A 14958-nucleotide genomic window follows, 5' to 3' on the forward strand; every position below is an offset into this window, starting at 1 on the left:
TGGTGGCGGCGCCCCAGATGCCGCCCCAATGAAATGCCTCAATAATTAATAATTGTCTTGTATTGCCGCCACTCTTGTGTTTGGCTTTTCTTTTCTCTTTGCATTCCTTTGATGGTTCTGATCTTGATGTTCCCGATGGACTACCCTCGCTCTCTCTCTCACCTGGATACGGTTGACAAATTGACAATGGCGACACTCCGGTAACACCTCAACTATTTTGCAGAATGGAGTAAGTAGTTTCCTTTCTTTCTAATGAATTTTCATGTATTTTCTTAACATAGAAGGATCAAAGGGAGCAAAGCGATTGAGTTTTGAGAAGAATTATCTTGTTTTGAAGTCTTCGATCAGTTGATTTTATGAATTTGAAATGTTAATTTTGAGGAAACTTTAACGATCTTTACGATGAATTTAGGTCAGAGAAGAAAAATATGACATTTAGTGATCATTCTAATATTTGTGGAAATATTCGCCTTTTAAAAAAATATAGTTATCGTTCTGAAAACAGGATGATCGCGTTTTGAAACTAAGATAATTATTCATTCATTTATTTATTGTTCTAAGAGCACAAAGATCGTTCTACAACGTTATGATCATTCTAAAAAAAATGTGATCGTTCCAAAAAGCTTGGTGATCATTCTAAAAAAAAAAACATTGTGATCGTCCTGAACACTTGGAGATCGCGTTCTGAAGCATGAAGATCATTTTCAAAAAATGATGATCGATCTAAGAGAATAGTGATCGTTCCAAAAAGCATGGCGATCATCCTTAAAAAGAATATCTCGATCGCTTTTAAAAGAATTTCCAAACGATTTTAGTTATTGAAAATAGCAAAATATAAATTACAACACAGACTCCCAGTTAGTCAGCACTCTGCGAAATCCCCTCTGCTTCACTTCTCTAGACTAAGAAAAAAAAAGAAGGAAAAAGAAACACCGGAAAAGGCTGTGAAAGAGTAAATTCGAGCACAGGCGCGCATTTAATTTTGCATCCAATCCACGGTGAGAGATAATTTATTGTAATCTCTTTATGTGATTTCTTAAGCATTTGATGCTGCAATATATCTTAAGTGGCGGAGGCCCATTTAAGGAAGACACAGGGAGAGTTTTCTTGCGAAAGAACGCGCGGGCAAAAGGAAAAAAAAAGGCAAATGCGCCAAGAGACCACAAATTTCTTTATCACGCTCCTGCCCATCTTTCATTAAGCTGAACCTGCCTTCGCATTTCAGATGCATGTCGTCGCCGTGAAAATAAATTCGCCGTAATTCTATATGGGTCAGCTATGCGTGTGATATTCCAGGGCTGAACTCCCACAGCATACCTATCTCTCTTTGTTTTTTTCTCCCCCTCAGCAGATCAATCACAAACATCTCATAAACATTTTGATTGTATTTTAAGAATTTTCTGTTTTACTCCAACAATTCAATAAAATGTAATCGCGTGTTTTTGATTAATCGATTAAATTGAGAGATTATGTTTTATTTTATTTTTTCTTTATCGTAATTGATCCATTTTATCAATACGCCACGCATAACAAAACGCACTTTGTACAGATGAAGGGCTTCTAAACGCTTCGTGAATTATCTGGCACTTGAATATTTATTTTTCTCTCTCTTCTTATAAATTAAAAAAATATGAATATTTATCTGCAAAATGCAATTTAATTTTTCGTTTAATAAAAAAAATATTTTCACAAATAAATCGCCATGAGTCCATCAAGGGGAGATTGTATGCGCGACCTCTCATGTTGCCCCCTTCGTATATCTATGGAGAAAATCTCCATGTGTGTCTGTCATCACATCAAATTATGAGGTAAAATTCCCTCTGCTCTGGGGACTTGTTTATTCCAATGGGTTTTATTTTGTGATTAATTGTGGCAAAAATTGTGGACAAAAAACATGAAAAATGATATGAGAGTATTCAGAACAAGAAGAAAAATTGCATTGATGGGTAAGCTGAGAGGTGCTTAGTGGCTTGTGGGATTTTTATGCTCTCACCATTGGTTTGAGAAAATTATAATTTGAGGTTAACGAAGAGAATTTTAGTCAAAATTTATTAAAAAGTTAAGAGAGAATAAAAGAAAATTAAAGGTTAATTCTACAGTCCAGCGACGTTTTGATTATTTTTTAATCTCCTTTATATCCCAAGAAGGTTATTATTAACAAATTTTGCAATTATAGAACCGATTCTATGAGAGAAAGAAATTACTTAACGATTCCTATGGCCCTTTTTCTCTTTAATTTAACCAAAAACATTCAACTGAAACACATAATCTGTGACTTTTCCTCGCAGAACACGAGTTGTATTGCTCTGTGAGAGTTTTCTATGCAAGAAAAATACAAAATAGATAGCAATAAATAGGCACAAGAAGATGTTTAATCTGCAAGAATTATATGGGGATTGATGCAAAATTTTACAATGAGAAAATTTATTCATTTTTGCTTCATATGAATTAATTAGTCGTGTGCACTTTGAGGATACTTTTCAGAAGCTCATTCTTTGTGCATTTTTCATCTTTTAGATTATCTCACAGCAAATTATGTTACGTGATGCGCGAGAATTTTTTATTACTTAAGTGGCGCTTAAACCACAAAATCCTTCTTAATTTTTTGGGATTTCTTTTTTGTTTAAAAAGAAATTAATATTCTCAACAAGAAGTCTGTGTCCCTTCAGTTTATGCTGTGAGCAGTATAGTAGCTTCCAGCAGCTAGGTATTCAGCTCATTTTAATGCAGAAGAACTTGGCGACGAATGTGAAATGGGTGCGAGACAATCCAACGCAGGGTCTCCCTCCTTTTTCCTTGACATTGCCATCAGCCAGCACAGAACAACTTCACAATATTGAAGTCAAATGTGCGGCCATACTCTGTACATTACATAGTGTGCAATTTCCCCATTTGAGTGGTTTTAATTTTAAATTCACTGTATAATTTGATTGACAAGCTACAACGGCTAAACTTTTTTTTTCGTCCTCTCTCTCTCTCTGTATGTATCCCTGATGGGGCCCACAGAAGTGGTTATTTGGTCAAATTGAGTGTGAGCCATGGCATACAAAACAATTCCTGACATACCATGAAAATTGGATTTTCTGCAATTGTGCAGCAATTAAAAATTTAAACTGTATCCTTTTCCCTCTTTCACCCCGTTCTTTTTTGTCCCCCGAACTACCTACATTATGCATTTATTCGCATTTCTGTGTATGAACCTTTTTTTTGCGACTCACACTCGAATGATGTTTATGCTTCAGTTTCAATTTTCGACTACATAACATAACATTACAAAATAAAATTGAAATGCGACGGGAAAACATCTCACAATTTTTGTGACATTATTTTTTTCATTATTGGGATTCAATATGGGTGGGAATGGGTGAGAAAAGGGGGTGAGGATTTATATTAAATTTGCGACGTTTAAAAATCTAAAAATTTCACTTGCAGAAGAATTAATATTTTTATGATTTTTGAATTTATATTAAGTTAAATGAAAATTCTTAAGAAATTGAAAAATTAAAAAAATATATAATTATGCAGTTGAGGGCAAATTTTATTAAATTTTTAGGTGTTTTATTAAATGTTTTTTTTCTCCTTTTTCTCACGTGATTTCTACGCGGAATTATTTTTATTAGTTGTTTTGTGTTTCATGTTTTGATTAGAATAAAAATGAATAGAGTCCTTCCATATCTTTTTCAGGCTCTTATTAAAAGAAAATAAGTCCAAATTTCAGTTTTGAAAGTTATGAAAATAATCATAAATTATTTTTAATGTTGTATTTAATAAAATTGAAAGAAAGGTATGAAATAATTGTTAAATGAGAAAAACACAAAAATTTTCATTGATGAAAAATTCTCTCTCTCTCGTTTTCTTCTCTAAAATTCCAAGAAATTGTTATGGCATTGAAACAAAAAGAGAAACAATTCCACATATAATCGGTAGGTGTACATCGTAAGGTATACCCCCATCAAATTGTAAAACAAGAATAAACATTTGTAACACATAGCAAAGTACAGAAACTAATGATATCTCCACTTTTTTTCACTCTCTTCTAAACAAAAAATTCACACTCTTTTTTTGCATAATGTTTAGGTGGAAAATTATGTTTGAACAACGCGGCAAAAAGCAGAGGTGAAAAATTGCATAAAGTTAAGGTGGAAAACATAAGTGAAAATGGAATATTTCGAGAAGGGGAATTTAACTGAATGAAGGGAAAATTCGTTTTATTGAACAAATTATTACAAATCGCTGCAAAAAGGTGTGAAATAGAGCGGGGGTGGAGGGTGGTGGGAATCTCCACAAATCGCCAAGAGATTTCCTTTTAATGTATTGAGTGTTTGGTAGATGTTTTGCCAAAATTATAAATTTTTAAGGGGTGTTTATCTGGCAAATATTTTTGACTACTTTTAAGAATTTTTTTTTGAATATTGGCAAATACTCTGAATATTTCGAAGATTGAAATATTTTTCTATTTCAGCTAATTTTTTTTCGGCTTGAATTTAGTACTTTTAAGCCTATACTCGTCAATCCAGGCAGGATAACTTTTTAAAATTACAAACCGAATATATATATTTTTTTTTGGGATTAAATTTAATATTTTTAGCCCTGAGTTTTATAGTTTTAGGCTTCAATTTACTCCTTTTGCCTCATGTTTTGTTTATTTTTAGGTTTGAATTGAGTGCTTTTAGGCTTGAATTTAATATTTCTAGGCTCAAATTCAGTACTTTTTAGGCTTTTTCTTCCCAATCTTGATCTATTTTTATAACTAAAAACTAATGTGCCGAATATTTTGATGTCTTTTCGCAAATGTTCCGAATATTTCCATTCAGATAAACCAGATAAACACCCCTTGAAATTTTTACCCCCCCCCCCCCCCTCCCAGCAACAGCAACTGCAGAGAGCTACGTCGTAGTCTCTTTTGCAAAATGCATTTTGGGACAACAAATTTAATACAACAATTGAACAATGATCATTTGAAATTCTCCAGCACCAGCCAAAGCGACATCGGTTATCAATTAAGAGCCTTGTCCCGTGTGTGAAATTATAATGACCCAGAGAGTTATATGTTGCGGAGTTATTGCTTGGTGCTCTCGAGAGGGTCCCCCAAGTGGAACCGATGGTCACAACATGGGATATACATGCGTTTCATGAATTTATACTCCACTCTCTCTCCCATATCCTGTATTTTGTATTATGTATGTATATTTTAACAAAATTGTACATATCTCCAAACATACATACATAACGCTTTTCATCACCATATTGGTCTCAAAAAAAAAAACAGCACAAACTGTATTAATTTGAAATTTTTTTCCTTCTTTTTCCCTTCTCGTACATTGTCCTCAATTTTTTCACAACACACCCCACCCACTCCTTTAGCTTTCCTTCAATGAAACATCCTGAAGAACAATTTATTGAGTCAAAGGAGAAAAGTTCAATAAAACAAACCACCATCATACGTTGAAATTTATTCCACGCAAAATTATACGAAAACTTCTGTTCCTTCTTTTACCCTGTGTTTGATATGACGCGGAGGGGGAGTGGGAGGGGGTGTTAAACAACCCCCGCGCGAGTATAAGAAAAAAATTTAATATTGTGTAAAAGTGTAAAATATGACGGTAATATCATTCACATGGTGACTTCTTCCGCGTGTAAGTCTCTTCAACAGTTGATCCCGCACCCTCTGCCTGTAAGTTTGTTGAAAAAAGGGGTGAAAGGGGTTGATTTTAAATTGAATCCTTTTGCCGTGCAATTTCGCTTTTTTTCTACCTTCCCTCACTCCTTTACGCAATTTGAGAATAAAACATGTGATTTTATTAAAAAATAAAAAAGCAGAGATATTGAAAATAAATGCGTGAAGGAGAAGACTTTAAATTGGCAGCAAAAGGGTTCGGTTAAAGATGTTCCGTAGAAAATTATAAAAATTTCTCTTAGAAGCGCCCTAATCGGTGTTTTTAATAGTTTGACTGCTAAAAGTCATTAAAAGTTTTTGAAGGGGTTATTTAAATTCTTGAGTCTAAAATTTTTTACCTTAATAAACTTATTTTTAAATAAATATTAAGAGGATCCTTCTAGGTTCTATAAGTCCCAAAAATTCGTCTTTTGTTTAAACAATCAAAAAATCTTCTTAAGAATATCTTTATAGGTTCGTCAATGAGCTTCTTAAGGTCATATGTTGACTTTACCCCTAATGTTTTCAATGTTTTGTTTAATTTTCAAATTAATTTATTTCTACCTAAACAATCAATTTTTCAACTAATTTCTTTTGAAATTATTTCTTTTATTACCTCAAAATTCCAATTTATAAATCACCCCAAGAAAGATTTCTTTTTATTGGATGTTATTTATCAGTAAAGTCTCTGTGATGCCTTTAATTGCTCTGTGAACATTATTATTATTACTTTATGATTTCATTGAATACAACCCATTCACACCTCATTTCCATCTTCTTCTCCGTCTCTCCTGCAGGGCTACACACCACTCCACATTGCCATGCAGTTTGGGCGCGATAACATCTTCGAGCTGCTCCAGAATGTCTACAGTGAGTAACTTTTTTTTTCTTTCTTTAACTTTATTTCATTCTATATACCTCCATATCGCGAGTTTTTTTATTTGGGGAGGGAAATGTGGATCAATCACACGGTTTGAGTGCTTTTGGCGTTATCAAATGCCGGTGTGTTTACATATAAAATGAATTGAGGAGTAAAAGAAGTTTTTCAAGCAAATCACGATCGTTTTTTTCGGCAGTATGACACAAATGTGTTTTCAATTTGTATGTAAATATTGATAAAGGTCTATGTTGAACTGATATGAGAGAGTGGTGGTGATTTATGAGGGCAACATGCCTCTAAAGAGAGGAAAACCTCGAAGATCAAAAGAACCTCTTCAGAGCTCAACTAAATACACGATTTTGATCCACTCAAAAATCTCTTTGATAACTCTCTTTATTTAATCCCAAAAATTAATCAATTGTTGATCATACAAATTGACCCCTCAATTGGCCCCCAACCCTTAGTTTTTTTTATGGTCTGTTGACACACAAACACACACCACGCATGGAAATGTTCGGTGGCTTTGCGCGTTTCATGCGTGGATGGGTTTTTTTTTTCATTCTTTTCTTAAATGATTTATAGACTGCCAAGGAACATTGTTAAGGTGGATTATATAGAGTGCAAAGGGCAAATAAGCATAGTAGCATAATTTTCTCATTACATTTTTATAACCCATACTGAATGCCAATAAAGCAAACACCTTGCTCGGCATAATTCACGCAGCAGACAATGTTGTAACATTAAAAAGGGATCTCTCTTAGAATTCTTTTCTTCGTCTTTTAATTAAATAAATTCCTCTGCAGAAGCCGACCGGGACATCCTCGATTGGAGCGGAAAGAAAGCTCTGGACTATCGTCGGCAGAAGACAGCTGTGTCCGCATCGACGTACAGCAGTAAGTATTATCCTGTGTCACCAACAGCATCCGTTTTTAGCTTCTTCGACGACACTGAGCCGAATTATCGCTCAACAATCCCCATGAGGAAGAATAAGAAAACCCCCAAAAATGCAACAGAAAATTCCCCATCGTCCGTTCAGCGGAGTGCCTCAGTCCTTGTTCAGCGGCTTGAGCATCAGCAAGCACCGGAAGTTGATGGGGACACTGAGAGTCTCTTTAGTGTGGAGGGTGGGTCAGAAATTGGGGGATCGCAAACAGTGGGAAGGCGTCGTGGAAAGGCCAATAAGAGCTTTCTCAGGAAGAAATTTGGAACAACCGGAAGGAAGAGATACTAATTTTGTTTGTGCAATGGCGGCCATTTTGTTGATGAAAAATCGTTAAGATCGCCATTTTGTTGGAAAATAAACATCGGGGAATTTTATTAAGAGCTAACAGCGAGAAGGTGGCAAAATTGGTGATAGAAGAACGTTTTTTACAGTCAATTTGACTATAAATTCGTTAGAGAGGCCATGTTGTTGATGCAAAACCGTCAGAGTGGTCATATTGTTGATAAGGCATCAAAGGCGCCATTTTGTAGATAAACCAGCATCAATGCAACTTTACTGCTGAGAATAATTAACGAAATTGTTAATATTTTAAAGCAAGAGGAAGATAATTAACAATTTTATCGATAAATTAACAAAATGGCTTATTTATCCATAAAAATAGAAAGGCCGCCATGTTGTCGATATAAAATTATCGATACAGTTGAATGAAGGACACAAAAAAACAACAAAGGAGCAATTTTTATCAATAAAGAAAATCCATTCTCTATAACGGAAAAAAAACAAACAAAATGATATTATGGATGGATTAAATTTAAATGGAAAATTATACAAAAATCAGACAACGATAACTAATCATCAAATCATAATCGAAATAAAATCAAACATATCCTAAGTATCGATTACCTTGAATTAACGCCGCCATATTGTCGATAAGATAATGAAACAACGATGAAGCCAAAGCTCAGCAATGACCGACATTCCAAATAACCTTACTTTTCGGTATTTCCTTGGAGATTTTCTTTCATTTGTTAAAATTATTGTTGAAAATGAAGTATTTCTTTTGTTATTACAATTAAAAATGAAGTATTATGTAACCTGCACGTTTGATCAATAGATTGAGAGGTAGTTTGAGTGAAAATTGAATGCACTAACATGTTTTTTTTTCTTTAGATTTTAGAAGAGTTTTCTTTTGTAGATTGTTAGAGGGGTTTGATTTGGGTTTAGAGAAATAAATTAATTTTCTCTTTTTCTTATAAAATTAATAAATGTTGTTAAATAAATTTAAAATTTATTCGAGCATCGAAAAAAATAAGGTTAAGTGTGTCTACTCAAAATGGTTTTTTAACGGAAAATATTTTGAATGATTTGTCCTCCATTTTGAAAATTCCCTCAACTCTATTCCTTCAAGAACTTAATTAACAAATTGTTGTGGATTTTTCTCTCTTCTTTTTCATGCATCCATCGTCCAATTAACATGGAAATGAAACAAAAATTAAAATAAAATGAAAAATGCGTAAACTGAAGAAATTCAAGCAAGGCGCTTACTCGCCTTTTCAACATGGAGGCAAGTGTGAGGAAATTAATTTTGGTGTAGTTTTTTTTAACTGCATGATCCCTTCAGCAATTTTTTTTTTATCCCTATTTTCTTCATAAATTTTCTTTTTTTATTTTGCCGCTGTTTTTTTCTGCAATGTTAATTGTTGCCGCAAGATGTTGGTCGTTGCTGAATTCTTTTTTTTTTGCCTTTTTCTCTATGCATGAAGTGATTGAGGACGGAATGAAGGGTGAGGTAGAGGTCTGGCGGGTGAGGTAAAAGAAAAATCTCACTATTGGCTCTCTCTTTCCTTCTTTCGCGCTCTCTCTCACAGGCAAAAAGGGGTTTGTAATTTAAATAAATAGCAACATGCTACAATTTAATTTCAATTAATGCTCAAAGCAGCAATAATTGCGCCTCGGAGTCGTGTAAATATTCTTGTTTTACATTCGTCAGCAATTTAGTGTGGAATTTCGAGTGTTCCGACCCCCTCTTTGCACTGCATTTTTGTACAACAACATCTTCTTGCCCTTATCCGGGTGGGGAATCTCTATTTTTCGGCCAACTTCTGGTCATATTCTTCGCCATTCGCGATTACTACACCTTTGTCCCTTGCGCCAAGCCACTGTGCTACCCTCAGAGTCTTTATGAACTACATGGCAGCACACGAATATTCGATACGACCATGCGTGGCAGTTGCGAAGCTTGTTAAAATTCTTGAGTTTTCGTTACAAAAATATTTTTAATTTTTACTTTTCTCCCCTCGCAGAGAAAAAATTCTTCTAGAAAAAAAATTGCAAAGTATTTGTTGTTGTTGCACCTTCCATGAATATATTAATTATTATTTAGTGTAAAAAAAAGGATAATTAAAGAAGGATTTTATGCAGGATATTTCTTTTCATTTATTTTTTGTGAAAAATGCTCCAATGCTTTATAACTCTAAAGAAAATAACGATTCTTCCAAAAATCATTTCTTTTCTTACAAGATTTTGGACAAAATGTAAAGAAACGAGTTCTATAAATATTTTTAAGTGAGATTTGATCTTACAAGTTTCCGCTAGAGATAGTTTTTAGCTTTAACCGATTAAGAAAATTGTTTTCATTTTTTTTAAAGAATATTTAAGAACTATTTTTATTATTTTATCAGAGTCAGTTCTAAAAATAGAATAGCACTGAATAAATTAATCTTTTAAGCTAAATGCGATCTAACGACTTTAAAATAATTTCATTGAGAACATAGATAGAAATTAAAATTCTCTACATTTCTTTCTTCCCCTTCAACAGCTAAAATAAATCTAATTCCATTTAGCATTAATATTTTTTTTTCAATTTGCAAATGATTTAACACAGTTTTTACTGCTTAAGCCTCGATGTTTTCATTGCAACAAGATAAGGTTTGCATTTTATTGTGTAAAAATTAAAATAAAATTATATCGTTTGTGTTAAATTGTTGTGAACAAATAGTACTTTGTGGGGGATGATGCATAATTGCAATTAGCAATATATTTCCGCTACTGCACTTTTTCCCGCGCGCAACACCTCCCCCTAAGAGTCATTCAACATTATTTATTTAATTTCATTTCAGTGGAACGTAAGGAAAATTCTTAACTCTTCTTTTAAATCTTCTCGCCTTTCCTCCTGCACTTTATCATTACTGCAATTAAATACAAATTGGCATTAAAAGTGTGTGCGAGGGGGGAAGGAGGATTAAAAGGAGATCTGATAGAGATTGTAGAATTGATAGAGATCTGCGCACATTATGAATTTCTAAACATTTATTCAAAATAAGATAAAATAGGTGCACATCTGGGTATAAATTGCGTGTCAATTGATCATCATTTATGCAATCTAACCCAACATTTTCTCAATGTTGCCTTTTATGGCGCGCAAGTTTGAGCAAAGTGCGAATAAATTGCAAAATAATGAGATTTCTTTCACAAATGAAGGATTCGCACTGATAGTGGTGAGATAAAAGAATGATAAATCACGAAGAATTCGACGAATTCTCTTCATGTATTTAAATAGCCATCCAGAAGAGCATTATATGTAGTTGCAAAATCATATAAAGCGAGAAAAAACTTTTCCATAACAATGTTTGCTTCATAGTTTTTAATATTAAATTAATTCCGCAAAATGCAGAGCAATGAATGCATTTATTTTTATATATTTTATTTTATAATTCCTTCAGGCATATTTCACTGCATTGCTGCATCAAGTCCAATTAAGGGCATTCGGGGCAGTTTTTTTCATTCATTCATTCTCCCTGTTTAACGTACAATATTGTACGGAGGAAAATAATAATTATCTTGCAATTTTCATACATTTAATTCAATTAATTCTCTTTTTCATTTGAAAATTTAATTTTATTCTTTGAAATTTTTATCATCATTCTAATCATTGAAGGTAGTAAAAGAGAATTCAAATAATGCAAGAAAATCATTAAAAATACTAAAATAATTCCTACAAATTTAACCTTTTATTGGGTCAATTGATTAGAGTGTCAAACAATCAAGCGGAAAGATGTGAGTTCAAATCTCCATGAAAAGATTTTTTCCTTTGATATTTTAGAACACATTTTTCTCATTTGAGATAAAAATTTATTAAGAGAATTCTAAACACTAACAAATGTTTAAAAATGTTTTTTTTATCTAGATTAAGTTTTTTAAAGTTCAAACTAAAAGCATTTTTATTGTGAATTTCGTGTGTTTAATTTTTTGATTTTGTAGTTTTATTTTCTTAATTTTGTAATTTTTTAAACAAGTTTTTTTAAATTTATTTCTGGTGGTAAGTATTTTTTTTACATTAAAAATATTGTCACGTTTATTTTATTATTTGTCTTTTATTTATTACACGTAGAAAATTATCTTCGTAGTGTTGTTCCTGTAGTTTGTTTATCTTGTTATAGCCTTAATCCATCACAGAATAAAAAAACTTTTCAGCACAAGTCCTGGTGATTTTTTATTCTTTTATTGTTGTATAAAAAATGTTATTTTCTGTTTATAAAATGTCTCTTTATGTTTTATAATTTATCTGTTTTTTGTACATAAATTACTCAAATATTATTATAAAACATAATTAATTAACTAATTATTCTTTTCTCCATTTTTTTGTCTACTTCCAGAAATCAAGGCAAAGAAAAAGCAAACAGGTGAGTTCAATGCCATGCGTGGGTGGAGGAGATGACTCATAATTCATGTTTAAAAAAAAGTGTGTTGTTGCGAAAAAAAAGAAACATGAAATTCAGATGAAAAAAAATGATGAAGCGCGCAAAGGGGGCGGATGAAGTTGCTCTCGCATAGAAATTAAATTGTCTTCTTAACTTTTGAACGAAAAAAAAAGAAGATCTGCCTCCTCCCTCCTTCATGCGTAGCGCAAATAAGTAGAAGAAATTTTATTGTTGCGATCTCTGCACGTCAATTCAATTTACAATTTTTTTCTTCTTTTATATTTTGTAATTTTTTTTATTTAATTTTATTTCTTCGCACCACGTAATTTTCTAACCAATTTCAAGAGCATTAATTCATCATACTTGTGTACAGGCAGGTAGCTATAAAGCTTCAAGAAGATGTTAGCGTGGGAGGGCATTGAGGGAGGAAAATGAAGATGTTAATTTTCGTGTAATTCGTGCAGACGCTAAATACATCCATCCATCCATCTATCAGACTACAATTTAGATGTGATTTAGTTTCTTTTTAACGTTAAAACTCAATTATTGAGGGAGGAAAGAAGAAGCTCTTTTGTGTGCAACTTTTCTATAACAAAATGCTGCTCAAAACGCAAAGAGAGGAAGTTCAAATTCTCGCGCAATTTCACGGTCATTTCGTCACTTTCGTGCAGATTTTTTTCTTTCTTTTTGTTTTATAATTTAATCATCATATATTTGTTATGGGGCGTAGTCAGAAATTTAATCTATTAAAGGAAATATTTTGAGTTTTATTTTTTAAATTTTAGAGATGAGATGGAAATGGATTCAAGAATGACATTTCTTTACAAATGTTTGACGTTTCTTTTCAAAGTTTTGACGTTTGTTTTTACGTATGACGCTTTTCTTCTAACGTTTGACATAATTTTTTTAAGTTGACGATTTTTCAACGATTGAAAATTCTTTATTTTAATTTTTTAATTTAACGTTTCTCACATAAATATATTTTTTGACTTCTAAAGAAAAGCTTAAAGTTTCTCAAACTTTAGACTATAGACGATCAAAAATAAATATAAGAAATCATCAAAGAGACTTCCTGTTTTTAACCCTATTCCATGCAGAAACGAATAAACTCCTTCATCTCTACTAAATTTTTAAATCAATTTCATTTGCTTAGAACTTAATTTTCTTTATTAAATCTTTTGTTCGATTTCTCTAAATCATAAAAAAAACTTTAAAATCAGTTTCTAAATCCTATTCTATTTTCTCTTTGCTGGGAAAAGCAGAAAGAGAGTCGGGCTTCCTGCGGATTGGTTCACTCCGCAACTTTCTGGGAGTGGGCAGCAGCAGCAGCAACAATCATCATCATGGTACACAGAATCGCAATCTGATCCGGAGTAGTGTCCCATCGGGGAAGTATTCCGCCACCTCCTCTGAGCGCTTCGATAAACTCCACAAAAGCTGGGGCTCGGCCGATAATCTTCCTCACGTGAGTTTTTTTTCTTCTTCTTTATTTTTTGGGGGATTTTTTTTTAAACTTTTTTATTGAATTTTTTTAGAATCCCTCCAGCATGCCACCACCGAAGAATGGGAGCAAGAAGCGCCGTACACGACGTCATGCCGACTATGGGGCTGTTCTGCCGAGTGGGGCGGCCGTCGTGGGAAGCCACAGCGTCCCGACGACGCCCAATCAACCAAGGGCACCAATGCACAGCTTTGGGGACAACCAACAGGGTCCCCCGTCAATGGGAGACTCCGATTCGGATTCAGCGTGTGGATTTGACTCCAATTGGCACGGGAATGGTCCCCCAAGGTCCGGCTCTTCAGGCTCCTACGGCGTACGCCCGACTTATATTTGAGGAAAAGACAATTTTAAAGAATTTTTTGAAGCATTTTTCGGCATAAATTTTTTATTTAGACAAGGAGGTGGTTTTATATGCTTTTATATCAAATATAAATTAATAAAAAATAACTAAATTGTAGTTAAAAAAATGTTTTATTTATTTAAACTTTTAAAATTTGTCCAACTTATGCATTTCTACACCGTTGGTCCGATCGTGATGAAATTTGATACAGAGACTACTGATACCAGACGGTTTTCACCAACGACATTCATTTTTCCCCCAGAGCTCCCCTTCGTAGCGCCCCCATATAATTTTCATGCATTTTTTGCGATTATTGAATTTGGCGCCCAAATTGTAGTTCCAAAAGCAGCCACTGGGAATTTTGGGCACTGTTGGCTAAGAAGAAAATGAGACGGATGCATTTAACCGCTATCCGTCTCCCTCACACTTTCAGTTTTTCCCAATTTTCTCGCGTTTTCCGTTGAGTTTTCTGGGGAAATTGTGTTCTTTGTGACCAGGAAAACACTTTTGAATTTTTGGCATCAAAAGTTCCAAAAGTCACGAAAATCCATTTCCGAGGAAAAAAGTGCGTGTAAAATCCCCAACCGTCAAAATTTCCGCGGGCCCCAAATTCCGCACGGAGGAGTTCCCCGGGGGCCCCAGAGCACCCGTAAGTGCCCCAGGAGTCTCAAAAATGCGTCTTATGCTAAAAAAAATAGGAAAAAACAAGAAAAATCGCATTTTTGTAAAAACAAAAAAAAAGTTCGTTAAAATTCAAATTTTATTATTTGAACCTGACGTTATATAGCGCTGTTTTTCCACACTCACACCACCACGAAACGCAGAGTGAGACGAAGATATTTTTCCTCATGCCATCTCGGAGAAATTTAAATTGTGGAACGTAGAAGCGCCATCTGTGTCCTCCTAGCACTGACACGTCAAAGATTTAAAATCCAGAA

General features: G+C 33.6%; 1 protein-coding gene across 1 annotated transcript; it reads left to right on the forward strand.

Moving 5' to 3' along the window:
* Positions 1–225: 225 nt before the first annotated feature.
* LOC129793664 (uncharacterized) lies at positions 226–14147 on the forward strand. The gene is made up of 6 exons (XM_055833837.1): positions 226–229; positions 6454–6526; positions 7340–7429; positions 12135–12161; positions 13442–13644; positions 13715–14147. The coding sequence occupies exons 2-6, from the start codon at positions 6478–6480 to the stop codon at positions 14012–14014; spliced, it is 669 nt and encodes a 222-aa protein (XP_055689812.1). The 5' UTR covers positions 226–229; positions 6454–6477; the 3' UTR covers positions 14015–14147.
* The last annotated feature ends 811 nt before the right edge of the window (positions 14148–14958 follow it).

This window comes from Lutzomyia longipalpis, chromosome 3, assembly GCF_024334085.1.
Source record: "Lutzomyia longipalpis isolate SR_M1_2022 chromosome 3, ASM2433408v1".
NCBI classification, from domain to species: Eukaryota; Metazoa; Arthropoda; class Insecta; order Diptera; family Psychodidae; genus Lutzomyia; species Lutzomyia longipalpis.